This window comes from Plectropomus leopardus, chromosome 23 (assembly GCF_008729295.1).
Source record: "Plectropomus leopardus isolate mb chromosome 23, YSFRI_Pleo_2.0, whole genome shotgun sequence".
Lineage (NCBI taxonomy): Eukaryota > Metazoa > Chordata > Actinopteri > Perciformes > Serranidae > Plectropomus > Plectropomus leopardus.
Genome location: NC_056485.1, coordinates 5,072,829 through 5,099,925, shown reverse-complemented (window position 1 = coordinate 5,099,925; position 27,097 = coordinate 5,072,829). Strand labels below are relative to the sequence as shown.

The following is a 27,097-nucleotide window of genomic DNA, read 5'->3' as shown; positions in this document are numbered from 1 at the left end:
GGGAGAGTTACAAGTCTGTCTTTAGCCCGCGGATCTTGATTCTAAGCAAATGCAGCCGAACACATTGTAAAGCAGCCCAGACAATTCCCAATGTGCTGTGACTTCAAAAGATTCATAAAAAAAAAAAAAAAAAGTTGGGGGGAGATGGCATTCGCACTGTTTAGCTCCTAAAATGACCAGATTTCTCGCTTGAGAGTGAGAGTCTTCTCTCTCTGCTGTGCACTGCTGCTGTGTATTTACACAAAGCTGTGGCGGGGTCCTCAGGGGAGACCTGTAGGCCTGCACTTCCTCCACTACATCGCCTGTTTCGCCACCTCCCTTTCTCATCCCTTTTTTTTCTTCATGTACTATATTCTAAATTGCGACACTGAATTGCTTTGCCAATGCTGGCCTTTAATTAAAAGTCTCCTCCCTATCCAGCTCTGACATAATTAATTAATCGTTGTTTAATCATCTAGTTATTGTAGAATTGATCAATACTATACTTGCTGTCAATGGGAATCCCTTTACAAATTGAAATGGAGAAGCAAGACAAATTTTAACCCTTTGAAACCTGGAGCAATATCACTTTTCATGTGCTGCTTTCAGACACCTTGCACAAGTATTCTAACCTTTGGAACCTGAGCAAACTGGCAAATTTTTTTCCCCAAATTGTTGGGAATAAAGAAAATGAGTAACTCGGTAAGAAATATACTTAAAATTGCAAGAAATTAGTAGATTTAGAACATTATTTTTAAAAAGATAATTTCAAAGGAAAAAAGAAAAAGCTAGTAAAAACTATATTTATAATTATCATAGTTACATATTTGAAATTAGGTTAGAATTATTATAATTTTTCCCGGGTCATTTCCTTGTTTTTTTTTGTTTTTTTTTCACTTTCTTTAATTTCTTGCTAATTGTTGGCATTTCTTCTTTCAGTGTTAACTGCCTTCTTTGCATGACTGAAAGAAATCAAGCCAATTTGTTCAGGTTTTAAAGGGCTAAATCATAAATATTTTTGTGTTTTCATTAGCAGCTGGAATAGCAGTTTTATACACTTTTTTGTAAAACTTTTGTATTTGCTCCCATTTTTAACAGGTTTAAGTTAAAGATCTAAAACTTTTTTTCATGCACTCATTCGATATATTTCTCTCAAATTTTGTTGAGCTTTGCTAATAAGCATTTCTCCTTTTCCACGATAACCTATATTCCTGGCTGGTGTTAATATTACTAACATACGCTATATCCAATGTCATTCCCATTGATTTGGCAGTACATCCACTCATCCTCACAATCGCAGACCCATGTGTAACCACATCAGTCCAGGGCCTCAGGTCTAAGAGAAGCTTATCTGCATGCTTATTGTCCTCACCAGGATCTTGACCCAACAGCAGTTCATCATCGCTATAGGCTTGTGTGGTTGTAAGGTCGGTTGGATGTCCTGCAAGATTTGGAGAAATGACATTGGACATGTCTTTGAGTAGTGAGATGAATATTATGTTCATGGGTAAAAGCGCTAGTGGACATTCCTGTAGTGTCAATGACAATGGCATGCTCCCTGAAATTGTTTCATGTTGTGATCAAACAATATGTTTTATTGTGACCATCCCAACGCACAGTTGTGTAGTAATGATGCTGTTTAACCCTTTGAAACCTGAGAAAATTGGTTTGATTTCTTCCAAAAACATGGAAAAAACAGAAACTAAATGAGAAATGAACCCAACTTCTGAAATATTATAGGCCAAGTTGCTGATTTTTTTCCCCCCAATGTTTTTGGAAGAAATATAACAAATTTGCTCAAGTTGTAAAAGTTTAACAGCTTTGGCCACAGACCCAAAAAAAACTGATGTGCCACACCTGTCAGGTGGATGGAGTATATATCCAAGTATATCTAATAAAAACAAAGGGAGTCTTAGAACTTTAACTTAACCCTGTAAAAATGGCTGCAAAAACAAAAGTGTTGCGTTTAAATGTTTGTTCAGTGTATATTATAAACAACATTTTGATGTCAGTTGAGCTGCTATTATATATTCTAATGTATCAAGGCTTTTCAGTACTGGGGGTATTATGAATCATGAGGTAAGACATTGTTTTTGAATATATGCAACTAGGAGAGGCATCTAATCTCCGAGTATGCTTCAGTTTTACTCACTATTTATAAGAGTGCAGGCTACAGAGCGCTGTCGCTGTATTCAATCTAGCTGGACTTAAATGGTTTCATATGACCTTTTGGCCTTTCCTTCGCAGCACATTATAGCGCTGCTGACGGGGACTGGCTGTGCAAATCAGGGGCTGAAGCACCGTGCACCTCGCCAATGAAAATTTATGTGATATACAATCAAATGCAGAACACCCCCCTCACCTGCCTTCCTGCCAGATTCCACTGTGCGGGATACTGGGTAATTGATTGAAAATGAAACCAAATGAAATTGATTGGAGCTTTTGTGCTTTCTGGCTATATGCTCGATATGAGGAGTAATTCGACTAGGGGATCAGAGGGAGAACGGGGTGCTGAGATATGTGTGAAACTTGCGGGGAGCAAGAGACAGGAGGAGAGAAGTAGAGAGAGAAGCTATTGATCAAGCAAGGCTGTGCTGCCTGTCGATTCGTGCCTCTGTCCAGGGAGTGGAATGACACAAAAATCAGGGTGGGGGGTGGGGATATTTATTATGTTTGTGTAAGTGTGTGTATTTGCGTGTTTGTGTGTGTGTTTGTGTGTGTGTGTGTGTAAAGGGAGGGTATGGACATGAGCTTGTGTGCACATTTGTACACCGAGTCGAGTCACACTGATGGGCTTTTAGATCGAAATGCACTTAATGCCTGTATGCAGACTACTCATGCATGCTCCGTCTGTGAGAAGGAGCTAAGATAGGCCAATTTAGGAGTCTGGAAGGCATCTATTGGAAAGTGAAGCTCACCATAAAACAGAAAATCATTGAGGGAAAGCAGAGGGATATTTCTTATTGAGTAACAGCGGTATTTTACGATTGCCCATAAAGAATACACAGAAAAATAAACTTTTATGCCCCCCAAGCAACTAAAAGTGTTACGAAGGGCAGTGGGGGTAAAAATGCCAAGTATTACTTCCCAGTATGATGGGTAAGAAAGGATACATTAGCTGATCTGATGTAATTTTAATTCTTTAACGCAATTGCTATTCAAAGGGCGGGTGGGAGAGTTTTGTAATGCAAACGCCCATTCAGACGTTAGCAGAAAGCAGTGACAGAGATAATAGTGGCAAACACTAACAGGGCTGAACGATTTGGAAAAAAGAAATATCATTGCAATCATTTTGACTGGTACTGAAATTGCAATGATATTTCTTTTTTCCAAATCGTTCAGCCCTGTTAGTGTTTGCCACTATTATCTCTGTCACTGCTTTCTGCTAACGTCTGTATATATATATATATATATATATATATATATATATATATATGATCATGGTGTGATTTTATTCTGAGGATTTGTACCAAACAAGATTTTTTTTCCAAGTCTGTTGAATACAATTTTTATTTAGAATGGTACTTTGACACTTATTATGCTTTTCACAAAATTCTTATTCATTTTCAGCCCTAAATTCTGACAGCAATAATACGAAGAGTGGTTGTATGAGGTACTTATCCATATACAGTGTATTAATCTCACCACTTAAACCTGCCATCAGGTAGCTCTTTCTGAAGAAGAACTAAAGCTGTTATATTGCTCATTTTAACTGGCAGAACAAGGGAGCAGCTAGTCTACTGCTGCCATGATTGGTTCCTTTTGTTTGTGTTGTCCGACTTTTGGAAGATAATTAAAAAACACCATTCTCAAAGAAGGTGCAATAGGCTGGTTTGACCAACATTTTAATTTGAATACATGAGGAACCACACAGGAGAGCTACAGAACCATATAAACACCTAAAATCAAGAACAAAAAATATCAAACCCGCCCCTAGAAATGCATTTTCACCCATGCATCTTAAAAGACAGTGCATGATTGACTTATAGACAACAAACGCTTAATGCGGGGTTAATATAGGGCAACCCTGGTCATTTATTAATGAGGTACAGTAACTAACCTACACTGGCTTCATAGATAATGTAACATTTATGCCGCTGCCAAATTAAAATGAATAACAAAAGAAACATGGCGAAGAGGGGAGGGAGAAAACACAACTGTTATTAGCAGAGAGTGTAGAGGTGATGATAGGAATTAGGACAGCTAAATTTAACTGCAGGAACCATGGGTGGTGGTGGTGGTGTGTGGGTTGGGAGTAGAGGGATAGGGAGTGAAGAGAAGAAAGAAAACACAATTGAAACTCCTCTCGTCTTTCACAGCATTTCAATAAGATCTGAACGTCCTCAGGCTAATCCCAGAACTGCATGTGATTTTCAATTCATCTCCCCTCTAGATAGGTGGACAGTTGCTCTCCAGCCTGTTCATTCATGGAATAGTAAGGTGAAGGGCAACCTTGCTCAATGGATTACCAGATCAGAGGCCATGGACAGAGAGATTTCTAACAACTGCAGCGGCAGTGATGGAAAAACAACTGATGTTGAAAGCATACTATAATATCATCTTATATAAGACATTTTTTGTTGATCAATAAAGGGAAGAACTAGATTAGATAACATGGTAAAAATGTCCTGGTTTAAGATATGAAAAATGTGAAAGGAGGAAGGGTCATTACATCAGTGACTGCATTCGAATTTTGCATTTTGCACTTTATTAATGGGGCGGGCACACTATAACCCATTATATCTGTGCTGTTTTACCTTTGACTGAAAAACGCTTCCCCAAAACAGAGAAAAACATTACATGATGCTGATGTTTGTTTTTTTTTTTTTTTTTATCTGAATGTGTGCATTTCTTATCCTTGTTATTGATATCCAAACAGATCACAGCTCTGTCCGACTGCTGAAGTAACAACTCATGCATGTTTTGTTCAATACATCTTTAAGTCTGACCCATTACCACTGACCAGACATTAACTGACAAGATCGTCACTGTAGCATGGACATACAGAAGGTATGTTTTGGATTATCAATAAATAACCACCATTTAAACTGTTAATTATACTAAATAATGTTCAGGAGGGCTTATTTTAGTCTATTCTTCCATGCTACTTATTTTTTCTGAGTTATAAGCAGCTGCTGGACAAAGCCATGATCACTTTGGAGATTAATGACAAAGAAAACAAATATGTACATTTGAAGAAAAAATATCAGGCAAAATCATGTAATGAGTGTTTTTCTATTTTGTGGAAGCATTTTTCTGTCAAAGCACAGATATGATAGGTAGTACTTGACATGTCAGGCCCCCCTGACTTAAATAGATGTGGTACCAAAGTCTGACACCAATGCAAAATTTGAATGCTGTCACTGACATAATAACCCTTCCTTCTTTTGTACTTTATTGGTTTTGGAGTGGAGGCATATATGAAATCTCCAAATCTTCTAATTCATTTAAAATTGGAATGTACTATTATTAGTCTGATAAATTTACCTAAAATGAATTCCCATCATGTATTTGTACCATCCTCAAAACAGCATAGAAATTCAACTCTATTCATAGCATGGTCTCCAGCTCACCTGAATTTTAAAACACTGATAAGTTCTCTGAGTGAGTGGAATGAATTAAGAAAACAAAGCACCGCACACATGAACTAGTGCGATGCAAATAAATTATTCAACAGCGTTGCTGCTGTAAGCACATTTTCTACCATTTGAAGGGGTGTGGGGGTAAAAATGAGCTCTGCGATCTTGTTTGTTTAGTCAGGGTTGTCTAAGGCTTCTGGTTGTGTGTTTGTATGTCTGTTTTTGTGGTTGCCTTAATGTTGATACAGCATTTTGTTTCACTGGGCTATCCTGATGCTAATTTCCCACCCACCTTTGCTTTTAAAAGCTTAAAAGTTTTGTAAGGCCTGCCCGTGGTCTGCGCGGCCACAGCTACTCCATTTACAAAGGACAGCCTCGCCATGAATAATACAGGAAGGGCCAAGCACAGAGTTGGAGACAAGGAAGTGGGGAAAAGGTTCTGGCTTTTTTCAAGTGGGTCAAGAAAGAAAGAACAGTTGGAACACACAAGACAGATGCATGTGTAGTGAGTGATCTATCAGAGAGAAAGCAGAGCGTGGAGAGTGCTCAGCAGCAGCATGATTCATGGAGACAGGTTGGATGCTCCAGCTGCATCTTCCTCAGAATCCAGAGCACAATTAAAATTCTTCTTGATTCTCAGATGAGTGCCGGGGAACCAATTTGCTGAAACGCATGTATTACGGAGACGCATTTTCGGCTCGAGTCAGAACGGCTGCATTCAGGGAGAAATGGGCCGTCATCACTGGAGGTTATTAATGTGGTTTCTGCTGGGCTCAAGGACACTTGTCTACTTTGTTATGCTCATATGCCTGGCCTCAATCGATCCCTGGCCCTCCTCAGATGCACTGTAGGGTAGACTTATGTGCTTCTGCGTGCCTGTGTGTGTGGCATGAGAATAGTAGATAAACATGAAATATACATATAATCAGTTTGTGTCTGCTTGTGACCCACAAGTTCACACCAATATCCCTTTCATTTAATCTTGGGTTTTCTCTAAGAGTTCTGGAGCATATATTAATATTAGAGTTAATATAATTCTTTTTTAGCCGGGAGTGAGCTGGGAGCAGCAGTAAAGGAAAGCCATGACAACAACAACAAAGGAGAGAAGAATGGCAGAATAGCAAAGCCATTTGTGAGGAGGACACATGGAAAATGCAAATGACAGCTATACATTTAAAGAAAATGAAAAAAATAAAGTGTTTTTTGCTGGAATATGTGATGCACACCCAAAATCAGAGGATTCTGTTAACACCAAGGTCTTTAGCAATATTTTTCCTATTAAAATCAGTGGAAGGTTGCACAAGACACCTAAAGTTAAGATTTGACTGTAGATTTGACATCCCCTGAAAAATTAAAAATTTGTGCTTTCACAGCATCCCTTGTGGCAAAAAAGTGCTAAGAGGAATGACCAACCTGCATCACAGTAAGGGGAAAATGAATGCATTGATAAATGTTTGATATGATGCAGCTGTGGGGGAGATGTATGGCAATGCTACTGATCTAGATTTCTTCAATCAATCCTATTAATGGGGCCTCACAGAGTCACTGCCTATAAGCTCCTGAACTTCAGTGATATAGAAGTGGAAAAAAATGCAAAGCTTCTCATGTCATATAGTGAAGGGAGTTGTTTAAAAGAAAAAGAGAAGGCTGGCTTATTTATACATTCCAACTGAGAAAGTCAAACCTTCCCTCGACAGCTTTGAAAAGAGTGTCATCGCTCTCTCTCTGCCTACATCTTCTTCTGCCCTCTCTCTCTTGGTTGCTCTCATTTCTACTCAGCCCATCCTCACGTCATCCGCAGGAGTAAAGAAAACAAAGGCATTGAAATGAAGCGATGATGTCGAGAGAGTCTCGGCATCCCAGTATAGAAATGCAGGGGCATGGAAGCACAGACACCGTGTCCACGTATCTTCATTAAGTCAAACAGTGCGAGTCAAAAGATCTTAATCAAAAGCAAAAAGGGGAGCACATACACTGCAGATTAGTTTTTATAATGCAGCTCTGTCACGGTAGTAAATAAAGAATAAAAGATTGTTCCTTGTGTGAGACTAAATATCAATAAGATCTTTTTGAGGACGCAACGTACTAATGCCAAGATGATATAAAATTCCACGCAGGGCTTTAACAAAAGGTGCTTGGGGATAAGCGTGAGGCAAAATCTATTAAATTGTCACAGTGTACGCAGTGAAATGTGCCTCCATGTATATTAATTCTTTAGGGAAAGGGAGTGCAGGATATTCCTGATTTATCGGCCTCTTCGGCCACCATCATTTATCACCTCACTGGCCGCTTGATTCCAGCCCGCTTTAAAATGGCCACTGCGTTTCCGCTTGGAGAGTTCCATTACTGGTCTAGGGACAGAGAGGAGGATGTGTGGGGAGTTTTTGTCCAAGTGAGTAAAAAATATAACAGCCAATGTTCAGGAGTTTGCACTACACTGATGCTCCTGATTTGAAAGCACTGGCATACAAAATACACATCTTACTCTTACATAAGAAAGGACCGACCTGGACATGAACTCTGGTGGATTATTACCATTTGAACAAGACAATTACAACACCTACATGGATGGACTAATTTCATGTTCAATCAATGGACATTTGTCATGGAGTCGACATTTCATTACAGCAAAAATGTTGAACAATTGGGGATTTGCCACAGAGAATATACTGACTGTTTAAGACACATTGCATTATATTATATGTCCAAACCATGCCCAGTTCATAAAGAGTGCTTTCAGTACGTTCAAGCACTTAACAACTGCCAGGGTTCATGGAATGTATTGCTACCACTCAATTACAGCAATTATTAATTCCAGTGAAAAGAGGCATAGTGTAGAGAAATATTAGCTTCAGATGAAGTGTAGAATGTACAGTAGAGGATTCTTGCTCAAGGACACTAAGAGTTCATGGAAAGTCACTGCCCTGTTGGTTACATCTTTCAACAAGAGCTTCAATCTGTCAGTTTTCCCTAACTTTCCCACCCTAATTGGTGGTTTCAAATGCTTTATCATCATCATCATCACCAACGTGAAGATGATGTGCATAATGAAGCATATAAGTGTAGATATAAAGTACTGCCAAGTTAACCAGCTAGATATGTTTTTTTTTTTTTTCTTTTACCCACATCTTTGATCTTATCAGAATTTCGTTATGGCAAATGTTTAGCATGTTAGCATGTGTTATCACTACTTCAGCCATTTGGAGATTAAATTAGCACAGACCCAAAGGATGAGGAAAGAAAGCAAGACATCTGTCAGACATCTTGCTTCACAGAGCGTTTTTATCAATGTCAATCAGAGCCACAGGCTACAAAAACCTGGAACTACTACAGAGTCACTAGACGCAAGTGGGATTGCTGATTGTTTCCTTTACCATTAAAAAAAAAGTCAGTGGGTTTAGTGGGTTTTTTGTGCAGTAGAAAAGAAGCTTTAGCCACCTAAAAAAAGTCCAACCCCAAAAAAAGTCAATATTAGATTAAGTGCATGGTATATTTTGGATATTTCCAGTGCTTTACCTTTTCCTTTCCACATCTTTAGTTACCGATCTGACAAAAACAGTAATTTTAGCTTGCTGAACATGGGAGTTGCTGTCCTACTGCTGCTGTTAGATAGTTTGTGTAACTGTGCAACTTTGGTGAATCTGGACTATCCCTTTAAAAGTCACACAATCACAGTGGTAGGCCAGCAGCTCCTGTGTTCATGTAAAATCATTGTTTTTCTCAATGGAGTGTGGAATTGCAGAGAGCAATATAACAGCTTAATTTACCCTGTCTGACATTAAGGTAAAGCAGTGAAAATATTCCAAATATAGCAAGCACTTAAACTGATGTTTATTTTTTATAGATGGGACTTTTTTAAGGTGACTAAAATACACTTTAGACACCATTTATGAAAAGGAAGGTTGGCTGCCACTTGTTGCATTGATGGAATAAAAGTACATAAACCATAAACTTTGTTAAAGTTTTAGCCTGGATGAAGACTTATTCAAAAGTCTGTCTTGAATAGACTTGAAAGACCACACTTCATTCAACACCATCGTATTTTTGTTTAAATTTCTCATGCTTTAAATGCTTAAGCCACCGTTACCACCAACGTGGGGTTCCCTCGGCCCACAGGGAGCAGCAGTGGGAAAGTGACTAATGGCAGTTGTACAGATAATAGAGGGCAGGGAGATGGAGGAGTTGAGGAAGAGGGCAGGATGGAGAGGGGAGACAAGGTGAACGGGACTGTCAGCTGAACTTATCGACAGCTCAACCCCCCACAGGGATAAATACAAGGAAGATGTGTGTTTGTATGCGTGCGCGTGTGTTCACGTCAGTCCTGATGATCTACCATGTCAACTTGAGTAAAAGTCTCTCTCTGTGCTGATGCCCTGAGGAAACATTGACATTCTCTGCAGAGTTTCCTGTGTGTTTGCCTAAGTGTGTGTCTGGAGGAGGGCAATCAAGCACGAAAGAGAGAGAGAGAAAGAGAGAGAGAGAGACAGAGAGAGAGAATACGAGTTTAACTGTCTAACATTGCAGTACTTCCTCCCACCAAATCCTATGTGTGCACAGTACTATCCAATATGTAATGTATTCTGGGAGTGCAGTCATCCCTAAAGCAACAGCTATTATTTCAGGTGGTCAGCACTTCCAAAGATAAACTCTGCCTCTGCTTGTATGGCAGCAGTCATCTACACTAGCAAAGATGATGGGTCTCATGCTTTTCCAAGTACTATGACAACAAAAATAAGGCATGGCCAAAGGCAATAGTTCTGCACTGAATATAGGTAGTACCTATGATGTATGCTATGCACAATGCCATCGGTGAGTGTGATTGCAAAATGACGCAGACACACCAACGCACAAGTATAAATGTTTGCAATGGTGTAGGTCATTTGTGAAGGCTCTCTGTAGAACCCACATACAACTGTAAACCAGCCTGTTAGAACCTCTAATTCATTCCTTACGTACCCTAACCCTAACCCATGATATGTAGCTTATACCTCACTTAAATATAATACACTGGTCATTATTCATTCCATATCAAAGGTGCTCCTGACTAGTTTTGCCTAATTCGATTGACAAGTTTTTGGAGAAACTGTATGGGTGATGAATCTTATGTTCATATAATTTAAAAACTTTGGTATAATTATAGCTGAGAACAATGAATGGTATGATAGAAAAAAAGTAATATATTTACATGCATCCAATTTCACCACGACTCACAGTAAGAAAAATATCTGGAAACTGATTAAAAAATTGAGATGGCTGAAAGCCTTTTAGCACCTGCCTGTGATTTTCAACTCTGTCATGCTAACGCTGTGGTAGCATTCAAAAGGCATACATACACACAAAGTACATCTTGTTGAGTCATGTTTGATTGCAGAAGGTGTGTAATGTATTTGCAAGTGCATTTGCTCCGCTGAATTCAATCAGGTCCAGAATATTGACACTAGTCGGATGTGCGATGCTGCTATTTACAAAGCGTCAACAAAGGAATTGACTAATATGAAATGTGTGATCTGAGCACCTGTGAGAAATAATTGCTTTCCCCTCTGTTTTTCACCCGCTTTTATATTTTGAGTCTCTTTCCCAAGTCTGCACACGCACAGAATATCCCTCCCACCTCCCCTTGTTCTTATTCCAGCATACAGTGAAAGGCTTTTGATAATGTTTGCAAGTGGCTGGAGTGGTCTCAAAGCAATTACAAAGCCCCATTAATTGTCCTTTAATGCACATTGTGGTTTAAAAGCTCACCAGGTCTTTAATTAAAACCAAGCAAGGAGTGGAAAATCTGCACTGGTTCAACACAAAATAAATAATCAAGACCAAAAGTAAGTTTCTTTTGGTATTTACCCAAGGAAACAGATGTCTGCTGACCTAAGCGGATAGTGCAAATGCCAATTTTTAACCTTTTGAAACCTGAGCAAAACAGCATGAGTCCATTCAAAAACAATGCAAATGTGCATTTTTAACCTTATAAGACACAAGCATATCAGCCTGATTTCATTGAAAGAATATGATTTTGTAATATACTATTAAATATGTAATTATGATATTTAGTTATGACTAGTATCTTTCCCAAGCTTTTCTCCCTAGACATTTTCTCCAAACTTTTTTTAAAAAAATTACTAATTTCTAATTTCTTGCAATTTGTGAAGAATGTCTTACTAAGTTTTTCATTGCCTGTTATCTCATGTTTTTAAAACAAATTGTACTGTTTTGCTCAGAGTTCAAAGGTTTAAACATTTGTGAAAGGCATCGACAGCAGCACGAGTGATGTAGCCGCAGGTTTCAAAGGGTTAACATTACTGTGGAGGAGGAATCTTCAGCTCAACTGCACATGTACTGGGAGTCCTGAAAATTGGCACACCGATTGCAAATTTCAATTAATACCAGTAAAAAGCACAGTTTCCACCAAAGCCATGTGTCGAGCCAAGCTATTACTTCCACCTGCTGCCCTCAGCACCACAGGCCACAGAATATGGCTGTCCACCCTCGGCCAATCCCCTTCAAGCTCTTGACATGGTGACTTCTAAAGTCCAATGGGCTTAGCGCTGCCCTCTTTTGGGGGAGCCAAAATTGCCTTTGCATGCCCAAACCCTATTTCATTCCCTTACTCGCACTCTCTTCTTTTCACCATTTCCCATCCATCCTCTCATTTTTTTGCCCATGCTTTCACTCGCAGTGTCTGCAAATGGAAAGATAGCTGCAACCTCCCCGCTCTCTCTCCATCTCATTTATGGAGCAGCCCACAACTGTGAAGTAGAGAGGGCTCTCATATATGTGTGTGTGTGTGTGTGTGTGTGTGTGTGTGTGTGTGTGTGTGTGTTTATAGGCATGAAAAAAAGCAAAGCCAAGTGATTATTCAGGATTCACACTGCGTTTCTGGCCTAATGAGGTGGCGGTTAATTGCAAGGTCCGGACAAGCAGCTCTTTGGGGCCGGCTGGCAAACAATGCAGAGAGAAGATGGGGAGCCACGGAAGAGGTGGGTGGACGGAACAACAACAATCAACAAAATCGAGAATGGAGAATTATAAAGAATATGCGCCAAAAAAACAAACCCGATACCTTCCATGGGTTGGCTTTTATGCGCGACCATACTCTTTCTCTCAGGCGGCTTCATGGGTGAAAACAGTTGATTTCCCTTATTGGATCAGGGGTTTGAGGGGAGTTTTGTTTTTTTCTAACTCTCTTTCTGAAAGGTTTGCAGCTCTGCTTACTCATTCCTCCTGAGTTTTGGCTGAGTGACTTCTGCTGGTGATGAGAATCTGAGAGGGCTAAAGCCTCCCCTTAAGTCTGTCCTGATCCACGCTGTGTTGAGCACTGAGTCCATGTTGAAGCCGGTGTGACCTTCATCACAACAAGTGGCCTGACAATCGATGTTAAGCCTAAACCAAGTGCATTACACTTGCAGTAAGACTGGATTCATGAGGCTATTTTGCTCTAGCGACATGTAGCCATCTTTGATTTTCTTTTCTCCCTTTTTTTCTCCTTCATTTCAAGTGATGTACTGGATAAATGATCACCTGTAGAGCTGTCGGTCAGGATGAGAGCGAATGCATTTCTGTAATCAGGTTTCATTAAAATTTGTTGAGGGGATCATACAGGAGGGGCTAGGCATGACAAATGCCTGTTGAAACCTATCAAGCACATTAAGCATTAACAGTGGGCTAGCAAAGGCAAGGAGTACAGCACTTAGTGGGCTGCACTTCATCTTTTAGAATAGTTGAAGTCAATTCACTTAGTGTTATGGCCCTCCTTTGGCATAAATAATGGACTCAATAAACAAGAGCTACTGGATGCACACTCAAACATAGACATCTATTTTCTACTAATAAACCTTCCCCTTGATTCAAAATAAAGATTCAAAATAAAATGGATGAAGCAGTATCATATTTGGCCTTAATTTGCATCTATTGGAGTATTTTACTGCTGGAAAGATGGTCTTTTCACAAAAATGGGCTGTCTATGCAGAAGAAAGACTTTGAAAGACATAAAATTGGTGCTAAATGACTGGAGAAAACAGAGTTAAGGGGCTTGGGCATTTGCTTTTGCTCAAGAGATAGAAAAACCACAACTACCAGAATGCATTGCGCTGTACCAGACCAATAAACACCCCTCCTGGTGGGTGACATAATGCAAGCTTGCCAGTTTTGACACAAAAAACAATATGACACCCTTGTAGTAATAAACAATCTTCCTGAAAACATTTTGGGGAAGAAATAGGTAATGCAGTCACAAAATCTGATCAGCACTGCCTAGTTTAACCATTTGATTGGAGTTTTTTCAGCCTCTATTTTCATATGCTGTTATACAGGAAACAGCATGGCACCCACTCCCTGTTAACAAATTCTTGAATTAGAGCCAGACAGTGCACTTCAATATATTTCTGAAGACATTTTAGCCAAGAAATAGGCAATAAAGTAATAGAATCTTGGTTTATATTTAATCAGCGCTGCCTCATTTTACAGTTTCAATGACGTTTGATGTCAGTTTTAGAGAGAGAGAGAAGGGAATCTCTCTCTCGGTCTGCTTCTTTAGTCTTTGTGTCTATGGTGGAGGGCATACAATCTGCAGTTGAGAAACAGCCCATGAGCCAGGCAAATGGGCAAGGAGATCTGGGTGTTGGCAAGATAGAGGGAAGTTTTATGTAGTTAATGTACACATCCCACACTACCCACACTGTAATGACACAAAGCTGGTTGGAAATTGGCAAGGTATCCCTTTAGTTCTCTTCAACAGGCAGCATAGTAGGACAACTGATTGATGCTTTTGTTTTTTTCATGGGAACAGCGATTGGAAAAAAAAAACAGACACAGAGATGAGGGATTCGACGAAGAGGCTGATCGAAATCAGCAGTGCTGCGAACGCACTGGAATTTTGCACTCAATTAGTATGCCTGACAGCACTGTACACCGGCAGCTGGATTCATTGTACACATGCACGTGCTGCGTTAACGCCCAGCGAATGCACACAGTTAAACAAAAAAATGCACAGACACAGCCTGCTCCTCCCAGCATCTCCCTCTCTGTCCCTCTCTGTCTTGTTTTCTCTCCGCTGCTCCCTCACTCGCAAAAACAGAGAACGAGAGAGAGAAACAAAGCCCTCGTACTGCACGCACTTACACAGCATCTCTGTCTGAGTTGGTTCCAGATGAATAAGGCAGAATACCAAGTGGCCCACTTATACGCTACGCAGAGACAAATAGACCAGTCAATCACCGCAGGCTGCTGCTGAATAACAAATGCTCTCTCTGGTGTGTGTGCGCATGTAAGAGGGGTTATAAGACAGCCTTTTTTCTATTTGTTGTGCCTTAAATGCGTCTGTGTACGCGAACATAGTGGTACAGTATGTGCAACAACACCCGGTTTGAATTGCAAGTATTTTTCAGTGTAATAGCACCAGATGTTTCTACTGCTAATGAGAGCAGAAAGAAGACTCTGTTTTAGGAAAGGGATACATTTGATACTAAATACTGCTGAAGAGTCCAAGGTCAGTAGACTGTGTGCAGAAAGGGGGAGAGCTACATTTCATTTGTATCTGCCCCTTCCTCTACGCCATGCTTCATGGATAAGCCTCCCCAGAGTGTTGAGCAGTAGGCCCGTTAGAGCAAACTGACCAACAGAAGGGGTCACTGAAGAGATGCAAACAATACTATTCAACAAAACAGCAGCTTCTCTGCTGGGATTGTAGCCTCTAAATTACTTCAAACTGTCACACTGCTCAACAGCATTGCTACATAAAAAGTGGCTGGCAGTGTCCCTTTATCCACAGGTAAAAGGTAACAGAATTAACCCTAGGCTGTGATGATCAATCGTAATATAAACTTTCTGCAAATCAGGTAGCCGGGCTACCTGAATGGTGTATTCACTTATCTGCCATGTCAGGAGGACACTCATAAATAAGCAATGCCAGTAAAAAAAAAAAAAAAACAAAAAACCCAAAAAACTGCAGTTCAGTATGACATGAGGATAGAGGAATGGCAATTGGTCTCAATCCAGTGAGGGCAGTGTGGAAGCTCTCAAAATAGCTTCCTGAACCAGGGAATTTAAGAGGCAAGAAAATATACAGTTGGACTGAAAAAACATATTGTACTACAGTATTGCAGCCAATGCATTTTACATAGTCAAAGGTTTTCAACTGCAACTTTAATTGCCACCTGGTGGTTGTATTCTTTTAATGAACTAATAAAGTTGTGTTTACAGTATACACTATGATGTCACAGTGAAGTTGACCTTTAACCTTTTTAAATATGAAATGTCATTGCCTCATCATTATATTCAATTGGACTTTTATGTGAAATTGTGTCATAATTAACCATATGAATTCATGAGTTATGGACAAAAAGCACATTAACTAAAATCACAATGACTGTTATTTGACCTTCAAGCATTTAAACCTAACCAGTCATCAGTGAGTCCAATTGAGCGTTTGTGCCACATTTGACGAAATTCCCTTTAGGTGTATTTCAAATATCACAATCACATGAAAGAGACAGATGCAAGGTCACCTTGACCTTGTCTTTTGACCTATGACCACCAAAATCTAATCAGACTATCGATGAGTTCAAGTAGATACATGTGCCAAATTTGAAGAAGTTCCCTGTGTTGTTGAGATATCACGTTCACAAACATGAGATCGATCAGGTCACAGTGACCTTGACCTTTGACCACCAACATCTAATCATTTCATCACTGAGTCCACATGAATGTTTGTGCCAAATCTGAAGTAATTCTCACAAAGTGTCCTTGATATATCATGTTCACAAGAATGGGTTGGATAGACAGGCACCAGGAAACAAAACCTCCAGCCATGGCGATTGCCACATGGAGGCATACATAGAATTAGAAATGCTTCAGTATACCAGTTACAACAAACGACTTTACTGAAAAGACCTGTTCTTAACTGTTTATGGAGGCAACTGAATAAAACAATAACATTACAGCTAGAGGACATGTAAGTGTGCTTTACACAACTCCTGGGGGGAAAAAAAAACACAACACATCAGTGCAGCCCTAAGCATGACCTCATCAGCACCGCCAACCAGAGCGGATAACCCCGGGATAATCCCATTTTAGTACCAGCCTCTCAACATGTCACATTTTATTTTGTCCCCTGCCCTCCCCTCTGGGCACTAAAAGGTGTGACTTTTAAAAGGTGACTCACAACAATAAGGAGATGATGAATAAAATCTTCTCAGATGCAATAAATTAAAAGATTAAGTGAGTTTGATTATTAAATAGCTTTTATTCTTGGCAGAGTAGAGAGGAGAAAATTATGTGACACTAAAAGTCACTGAAGCCAGAGCTAATGGAACGCTTTACTAAGCAGCTACTTAAGACCAATTGACTCATCCTCCTATTCAATTATGCAGATTTCGGATTCAGCAACTTTAAGGAAATTAAAGAAATCTAATATGCAAAGAATACCTTTCACTGCTTTGCATGCAGCGAGCATGATTGGCTGATGTCCAACAGGTAATAAGAAGACAAATTACTTGTTGTTTATCTGCAATGAAACATCGATGTTGAAAAATGCTGCACAAGTGAACCTTTTCTCAGTTTAATATCTATTCCACTCAACCGTGAATCTGCATTCATAAATAATAACTGTAGTGCCAATAATTTTGACAACCTTTCCACCCAGAGTGAAACAAATGAGTGGGCTCAAAATAAGGAAAATAGACTTAAGCTTTTCTATAGAACAATGTTTAGCAAGAGAAACTCCTCTCTTAGTGTGTCATTATGGCTTTATGTATCTGTAGGTGTGTCTGTTTCATTTGTCACAGTATTTCTTAAGCAGGCATATTGCTGTTTTTGAAGGGAGACACCCCAGGTGAATTGGACAATTTTTTTTTACCTATTACTAACATGAAACTTCCCAATTTGATTTCTTACTTCAAGAAAGTATTTCTTATATTGCAAGTTTTCTGAAATGTTGTGTTTAATATTATTTACGCATTTCTAGAACAAAAGTCTAAAAGTCTCAAATTTCTTTTTTTACTTTGTTGACACAAAAGAGTCAAAAGTCTTTACAGAGGGAATCATGGACATCGCTTTTTGTCACTAAATAAATGAGAAAAGATCAACAGCCATAAAATATCTGCCATGTTTTTAGGAATAAAATGTTCTACGAATCAGGTTATGAATCATAGAAAAACAACTCCAGGGTTAAAAGCATAAGAATATACATAGGAAATAAAACTATATATATATAATAAAAACAATTTAGTGAATGTAAGTGCTGTTGAGGGTGGGTGTTTTGGGAAAATAGTCTTTGAAGATGATGTATTGTAAAATTCCATCCACTTTTAGACAAAAAAAAAATATCAATTAATAGACAATAAAACTCTACTAGTTAATTACTTAAAAAAACTGCTATGTCTTTAGGAATAAAATTATTTATAAATTATAATTTAAATTATAAAAGAATATAAACAGGGGTACATACAGGAATACGATTTCATACTCTGAGTATGGAAAAAAGGATAATTTAATTGAGAATAATTGAGAAAATAGCTTTCAATGATATGTTTTGTAAATTTGATTCATTTTTAGACAAAATATAAGAGATTGTGTTAAAAAAAAAAGAGACTAATAGATACTAATATAAAAATGTTCCAGATGATTACTTGTTGGAACCTGTTCTTGTTTATTTATTTATTTTTTTGAAACTGTATATTAATTATGTTATTTATGTTCCATAAATCAGGCTGTAGATGACAAAGAAAACCCTCTGTTAATGTAAATCTGTTTATGTGCTTTTGAATAAAAACAAACAAAACAAAAACAAACTTATTCTCAGAAAATGGACTTTGATGATATGTATATATGTATTAAGAGAATGTTTTTTTGTATTGCAGGTTTTCAGAAACTTTGTTAAATATGCAAATAAGGCATTATCTCATTGAATGCGTTTTTCCCATACAGTACAAGAACATCATTCTAAATTAAAATAGACATCTAAATATGTATTTGAACGCTTTCTTTCCACTAGTCTGAAAGAAGACATATTATGGAAGTAAAATAACCCAAAATCTCAAAATTGACCATGGCATAAAAAACTGTTTTCACCTGGGGTATCTAGTCCTATTAATAATGCAGTGTGGACTACACACACATACACACGGACACACACACACCGATTACACTCCTCTATGCTTTGTCTATCACGGCCACCAAGAAGGCCAACCACAAACTGCAGCATGAGCAATGCCAGGAGAATAATTATGCTAATTTCTTATTCCACACAGATAATAAAAAAGCAGTGGCAATCACTCTATTCAAGTCGTCCATTCTTCTTTGAAAGCAAAATTAAAATAATTTTCTTAGGAGGGAAGTGAGAGATATTATAAACAGTACACGTGGGGAAATAGTGTGACCCTGAAAGGTTACATAGAAGGTGTGTTTGTGTACTGTATGAATGCACTGTATGTCTGTATCTCTGTGTGACTGCTGAGTAAGAGATAAAGACAGTGATCACATGGCAGCCTGCCTCTTTGTGATTCATTTTCCTGGCCTGTCTTTTGATGACGTGCATCCCGACCCTTTGTAAAGCTACAAAGAGATGCAACCCATACACCTGTTTATCACAGTCTCACTCGCATTATACATGCAGACGCAGAAAGTAGGATACAAGCTACTTCATTTCTGTGCCTACTGAAAGAAATTGGACAAGGAATTACAGCATTTCAAAGCTGTCCATTTCAGATATGTAGGAGACACAAATCAAGGGCACATGGCAGGGTGAAGGGGAAAGCTAATTCACTGAGGAGTAAAGAGAGAGCACTATCCTCATGATCGGGCTGTTTTTGCTCTTTTTAGTCCAGTGCATAAACAAAGCAAAAAAAAAAAAAAGACGCAAGATCAACCCGGAGCATCCTCGCAAATTATCCTACCTTGAAATTCCAGAGCAGAAAAATTCCCCAGAGGTTGGTACGCTGAGAAAAATGTTGATTCGGTGTATGTGCGAGTCCAGAGAAAGCCTCAAGGATACAAGCTCAAGGATAAGCTGCTCGCGTGGCGAAGAAGTAGGGTAAACACAAAGAGAAGACGATGAAGAGAAGGAGCCAAAAGTTCGACGCGGGGCGGGCTCTCAAGGTCAAGAGATGAAATGTGTTTTGTGACTTCCAAAGCTGGCAGAGATGAAGATAGATGGGCATGTCTGAAGATGTGCAGCTGCTGAGGGGAAAATACCTGCAATACAAACTAGCGATGCATGCACACTGCAAAATAGATTGACAGCCTGCTTTATAACACATTTGTCAAAATATATGTGATGTATGCAGACATGAATTTGACACTGTTGACTCAAATTCTGCAGGAACCTTCGCCGTTGCAGTCTTATTTGAAATTGGCAACAATATGTTAAACGATTTTCACAAATGTGCCATCAGGGAGTTGGATGTGCTGGCAGTTCTCACAGATATTGTTAATGTGTTATACTGTAGTATGGCAACCTCTCACCAAGAAGACACTGCAAGAGGACAAAGAGTGGGAGGGAGTGAACTTTAAACAGCAGCCAATAGACCAATAGATGTTAATAATGTTAAGAAACTAAAACATTACAAAGATGGTGTCACTGACTACGTTTACATGCACAGAATATTCCAATTGTGCCCTAATTCCAAAAATGACAACACTCCTACTAAGCAATTTTGTTGTTACTTTTTCCAGTACTGATACTTATGGGTTTTTTTTGGTTTGTTTTTGTTGTTACTTTTTCCCCTTTTGTGACAGGGAAACAAAGAGATCTTCATTATATAAATGTACAAGATTACATTGAAAGCATCATGGCATCATGTTATGATTAACCTTCACCCAAAATTAGTTTTTACTGAATAGAAATCACCATCACAAATGTTACTCAATACACTCTCTGTTAGCTGTTAGCTTTGCACACCAGCTGCTATGAGCTAATGCTAACTAGCTATTTCTCTGTTAATTTCAAAAGGAATTTGTTGTTCACAATGTAGGATTACGCAGAAAATATAATGCATACCCTTACAGCATCCCAGGAAAAAAATCTGTTCATCCCAAATGCATTTTTTATTGTTCCCCTGCATGATGGGCATTTTTAGCCAATGTAAAATTGAGGCAACACAATGGAAAAACATTGGCCGTGGCTGAATGCTATCTTATATGCCGATAGGTCACCAGCAGTCAACAAGATGAATAATGGCCTATACTGATGTGGGGCTGATAAATCAGTCCATCCCTACTGAATGACTAATGAAAATCCAGAAACTGTTTTTATAATGATTATATTTATGCATTTAAAATTATTTTACAGAAAAAAAATCTATTTGTTCAGCACTTCTTTTCAAGTCATTTCCTTATTTGTTTTTCCTTTTTTGTTTTGGAAATTTTGGGGTAATTAAAGGGTTAAAAACAGAATAATACTGGCATTTAACATGTTTCTTTTTCAGAAAATGCTACATTTCAAATAACGCCTAATTTGGAAAATCCAAACAGAATATGCTGTTTACATGACCCGTATCCAATTTGAAATATTGTCATATTTGGAATAGCTCTGGAAAATTAGTGTGCATGTCAATATTCCCAATGTTGATGCTCTTATGCATATGAGATTGACCCAATTAAGAAGTGACTGCTTCACCAGACTGCAGACAGATTTAATCCTTTGGTTTTTTTTGGTCTGCAGTCATGCACCATCTTTGTTCAGGCTGCTGCTGGTGAGGTCCTTCCCCTCCACTCCGCACATGCTCACAAATCAGACACACATTCTCGGATTCTCCGCAGAACACATGTTGGCCTGCTCCCCGGTGCCACACAGTTCCTGTCATCTTTGAAGCCAGCACAGTAAAACAGCCAACGCTCCCCACAGGCAACAACTTGAACACAGGAATCAGCACCCCTCTGCTCTCTTCATCATCGCTCTCCTCTCTCAAGGAGCGAGAGGGAATCTCTCCTGCTTATCTCTGCAAGCCTGTCACGCCGTCAGAGCCGTTATTATCGCCTGCTCCTTCGCTGGAGTCTTCCAAGAGCCAAAGGAGCACCTTGCTAATCATCCTCTTACTGTCATGCCCGATCATATTCCGACGAACTAACATGACACAACAACAATCAAAGATAAACTCCGTCACGAGTGAAACATAGGGTGCTTTACCAAAATAGAGACCGAGGTGAGGGTGATACAGCTTAACTCAGCGCCCACCACTTAATAAGCAAACAAAGACTTATGCAAACAAGTCTATTAGCCTGTCACCCTGCCTCTGCCCCTGTTTAAATCAAGCCTGTGAGGAGGGCTGAATGCTAATTGCACTCAAGTTCTACGTAACCAAGCTGGATTCTTACCACTGCAAAAAAAAAAAAAAAAAATTGTAGTGTAGCTTCACCTAAAAGAAACACTTTAAATCAATAAAATAAACAACACGCTTTGGATAAATCTCTTTGGCCCTCTCGCCATACTCTCCTTCCTGAACTCCCTCACTGCCAGCCACACAGCAGGTGAACACATGGCAGGGACACAGGACTCGAATCACCGTTTCTCCTCACAGCATGCATCAGCCATGCCTCAGGAGCCGAGGAGCCAATCTCACGGTGAACTTTGAGTCGTGCAATCCGAGTAGTTACTATGAAAGTAATAGAATGTGAAAGAGAAGTGGATGTTGTGCAATCTGTGTGGCCTTGCTGAATTGGCATAATGAGTCCTTGTCAACTAATATTTTGGTTTTAATATTTCACCTGTTGGCAGTGAGTTGTTAACAAGTTTTCCCCAAACCGTTGAAGAAACAGCGGCCTCACGGTGCCACTTTAACCAGCAGAATTGCAAAGTTCCAAAAGCAGTTTAACAACTTAAAGTCCTATCACCAGCAGCTACCAAGACCTTTGCCAGCACCTCTCACTCCAGCCATACACACAAAAACCAGCTAAAAAAGTCACACTTACGGTCGTTGCAGAATGAACCTCCATAGGACGTCATGGTGCAGTCGCAGGTGAAGCCCTCCCACTGCTGGAGACACACCCCCTGATGGTAGCAAGACTCCTCCGTACAGGTGGTACTGGGTCCTGTGGGCAAGACCATCACGCATGAAATACATGTGGAGGACGGCATATGATGCTCAGGTACTTAGATATGAATTGTGTGTTATAGTGTTTATAAGAGCTCCAGGGTATCTCTGCCAGAAGTCCACTTCTCTTGTAAAAAAACAGCTCAAGATTTCTATTTAACCCTTTAAAACCTGGATCGACATCAATTTTCTTGTGTCCTGTGTTCAGATGCCTTTCACAAGTATTTAAACTTTTGAACCTGGAGTAAACTGGTTCGATTTCTGTCAAGAATATAAGGAAAAATCAGAAATTTGGCATTAAATATATTCTGCAAATTGCTAAAAAAATAAATAAAATTTAAAAAATCTGCATCCTGAAAACTGGAAAATGTCCTGAAAATTAGCTTAGCTTCCAAAAAAGATAGAGATAACCATTGGAAAACTCACATAACTGCAAAATATTGAGAAAACTTTATTTAGAAATATTACAATTATGTATTAAAAATAGGCTATAAAAAAAAAGTATAAAAAATATTTTTTCTCATTTGTATTTATTTTATATTTTCTTATCCTTTCACTTTTTTTTTTTTTTTTTTAAACTTTTTAAACTTTTTGTTTCCCGTGTTTATGTGAGAAATAAAGCCAATTTGCTGAGGTTTCAAAGGGTTTACACTATGATATGTAGGGACTGTCCTTCCCCATAGTAACATCACCATGGCTTGTTTTCATAAGCAACTAATGGTGCACTCCATTTGAATTGGGAAGTCAGAATTTCCCAGTTCCAAACCGGAAATTTCAAGTGGAGCCCCCTGAAGTCTGATTCCCAACTTGAAAACAATGAAGAACCTCACCAACCTCAACCTCAACCTCAGAGTCGTATACGACTGATATATATCAAGACTTAACTTGATCCCAGCTTTAGGTAAACTTCCCAAGACATTTTGACGCAACACAACCACTGATCTTGGCCCCCATTAACTTAGATTAAAGGTGCATTCAGAAAGGATCTTTGAATGGCCAGTATGCAAAGGAGGCATGATTACGGCACGGAAAACTAGTTTTAATATTCATAAAGGCACCTGACTACTGGTTTAAGAAAGACATGAAAAAAGTTGAGCCTCTCCTTTAACTGAGTAAGTACGTTGTTGAGGCATGAAAATAAAACCTCATATTTTTTATTTGTTGAAACCCCAACGACTGCCCCCAAATACAGTCCCTGCTGATCCACACAGTGATTTGATTTATGGTGCTTAGAAATGTATTCAGATTCAATTTGACATTAATTCAAGGTTGAAACCCAGTGTAACTGCCATGGTAGGGGCACATTTGCACGGGAAATTAGTGGCGGTGGTGGAGTCAGTTTCTGTATAGCGTCTCCATTATATCTGTGTGTCATGTGTTGTTCCCACCCACTGTCATGAATGACTGAAGACGTTTAAATTGTTAATTACAAACACCACCGTTGTCATTTCTCAATGGAACTCCAGCCAATTATTCTGACAGGTAATGTGACAGACCGCTCTGAAAGAAAACAACATATTGCCACAGCAGATTATACATATGACTGACCTGGGCGGTATTGTCACATGAACTGACATGATATGAAAAATAATGTACCAGGTGATTGCCTTTGTTGGAGCTATTAATAGAAGCTAACACTTCTGATGCAAAGTAGATAAGATCTTCATTAGTTTTCCTTGCAACAAAAGCCAATTTCCAATGATTGTTCTCCACATGAGATGGGAAGAAAGCTGAATGACAGATATAAGATTAGGATGCAGATCGAGTCTTAGGCGAGAGGTCTAAAAATAAGAATGTGTGGTGGCTGTCGTGTTGGTAATGCTGGGGATTCTCATTAAAATCTCAATTAAACACAAACATTTCCAAAGAACCATGGTTCAGTGCCAGACTAATTTGTTTCTGCATAGATAAACAGACATCTCACTGTGCCATTTACAAATGGCCCAATTAAAAACCACCCCTCAAACCTTCAGAATATAAATAATAAAGATAAAATAAATCACAGATCTAAGAGATATTTTACTTTCTGCACCAAAATGTCTTTAAATTCAACGTCATTTCCTTTCCATCTGCTTGCTCTGTTCATAGTCCCTAACCCCGCTAATTGCCCCATTAATTACACGCTAATAAAAGGGTCCCTTGAGGAGCAAATTAAGAATATTGTCATAATTAATAACCAGATCATGTAATTGCTTCCTAACTCTTCCTTCAAGTATTGATCGGCCAAACTCTACCTTTGCGCGGCTGCCTGAGTACCTGTTATTAGGTGCTGTGGGTTTGTTGGGGCATAAAACTCCATCTGCTGTGTTTGCTCCAAATGTTCAGGGAAATCTCGCACGATATAGGGAGCCAATAAGCCTAACGCTGCTGCGAAAACCCAAAGTGAACACACATCTCCACTCCCCTTGCTGCTGTCACCTGCATCTACCACTAACAGCTGGGTTACAACTGGAACATCTGCTTGTGTATTAGCAGTGTAGAGTAGGTCAGGATGAGCACGGTTTATTCTGAAATATATGTTCAAAGGAGGCTTACATTGGTTGGTACATTTTTTCTCCAGTTATTTAATTTTAAGCCATCTCTTTGCTACTGATGCTTCTACCAATTTCTAAAGTCATTTTAATTTAAGTATTTTATTTTAGATATTAACTCCACTATTGATGCTCCCACTTTGTTAAAAGTTATTTATTTTTAAGTCACTTTTTAAATTCTGCATCTAAACTCTGGAACTGATACTTCGACTACTTTTTTTTTTAAGTCACTTGATTTTAAGTCATTTTTAAAATTTTGAATCTAAATTCTGCTACTGATGTTTCTACATTTTTTCAAGTCATTTGGCTTTAAAATATTTTTTATTATGCATTTAAACTCTGCTAGTGATGCTTGTATTTTTTTTTTAGGTCATTAAATTTTAGGGTTTTTTTTAAATTTGGATCTAAACTCTGCTACTAATGCTTTGGCTACTTTTTAAAATTAATTACATTTTAAACGTTTTTTTTTTTAATTTTGGATCTAAACTTTTGTACTGATGATTCTACTATTTAAAATTTGATTTTAAGTCATATTTGTTTAACTAAACTCTGCTACTGATGTTTCTCCTACATTTTTGAAGTAATTTGATTTTAAAATATTTTGTAATATTTTGATCTTAACTCTGCTACTGATGCTTCATCCCCTTTTAAATGTCTTCGTAAAATTTTATTTATCTATTATCTAAGTCTATTTCATGACTTTTAAGGTGTAATTATCAAAAAACTGGATTTTGGATGTTTTAAGACTTTTAAAAGACCTGCAGACACTTTTCATGCATGCTCCTACAACTAATGCCCCAATGTGTGATATTTCCCATATAGATGTTTTTTTCCCCATTCTTTGGCCTTATTTCATTGTTCTCCCCCTCTCGAGCTCCACTGAGTCAGCAACACTGTTTATATACCTGCACTTCAACCCTCTCCATCTCCTTCCTTTTCTCCCTGTCTTGTTCTATGTTGTTGTGATCCACTGAGTCAGCACGCAGCTACAAGAACAAGCTCACTGTTCTGCCCTTTGTTTGGCCTTAAGTCTACCGAGACGGGACCAGCAGCCACCTCTGACCACGCTGCATCCCCGCTCCACCAGATAACAATAACCTCCAGTCGGTCAGGACTCTGGCGGTGATCCACACCCAGGACAACACTGCGTTCCAGAAAAGTTGTCTTCATTACTTTTGCTTTAGTAAACAGGGAAATACAAGACCAGATCTTAGCTGCTTTTGTATGAGAGGATCAATGAAAAGTTTTTAAAATGTAACCCTTTGTAACCTGTGCAAAAACTGGCTTGATTTCTTTCAAAAACACGGGAAGAGGGCAATGAGCAAGGAAAGAAGAAATTACCAAAAAATTAGGCTGTATCCGACTGAGTTTTAAAGCTAGAGTGATATCTGTATGAAAATGGGATCTATGGGTATCCGTGAGTATCCCCTTTACAGACACGCCCACTTTATGCTTGCCCCATGGATTTTTAGGCAGTCATTTGATTTCGATTGAATAATTAAATGTATAATAATTAAAAATGTAGTTTTTCCCTACTTTTTATCTTTTCCCCTACACATTTTCTCCAGCTTTTTTCTTTTATTCCCTAGACAATACAATAATTTTCTAAATCTGTCAATTCCCTTTGATTTGTAGAACATTTCTCATTGCCTCCACATTTTTGGAAAAAATTGAAACTGTGCCATCCTCAGTTGTATATTAACGATGTATATACATATATATATATATATATATATATATATATATATATATAGAATAGATAGATAGATAGATAGATAGATATAGATATATATTTATATTTATATAAAATGAATAAAGAACATCAAAATCTAAAATCCTAGGAACAAAAACAAGGCATCTGAAAGCAGCAAGAAAAGTGATGTCTCTCCAGGTTTTAAAGGGTTAAGTGATCTGATGTCTGACTTCTCTGTTACATGGAGGAATAATAATAGTGTGAATTTGATTAGAGTGGAGTAGATAAGAAGTC

At 38.6% G+C, this 27,097-nt stretch overlaps 1 protein-coding gene across 1 annotated transcript in view; it reads right to left on the bottom strand.

Annotated features, from left to right (window-relative positions):
* Positions 1-27,097, bottom strand: part of nrxn2b (neurexin 2b) — a 742,597-nt gene that overhangs the window by 333,473 nt on the left and 382,027 nt on the right. Inside the window, exon 15 of the mRNA XM_042512007.1 lies at positions 22,458-22,577. Within this exon, the coding sequence (XP_042367941.1) occupies positions 22,458-22,577 (120 nt within the window). The remainder of the gene's footprint in view (positions 1-22,457; positions 22,578-27,097) is intronic.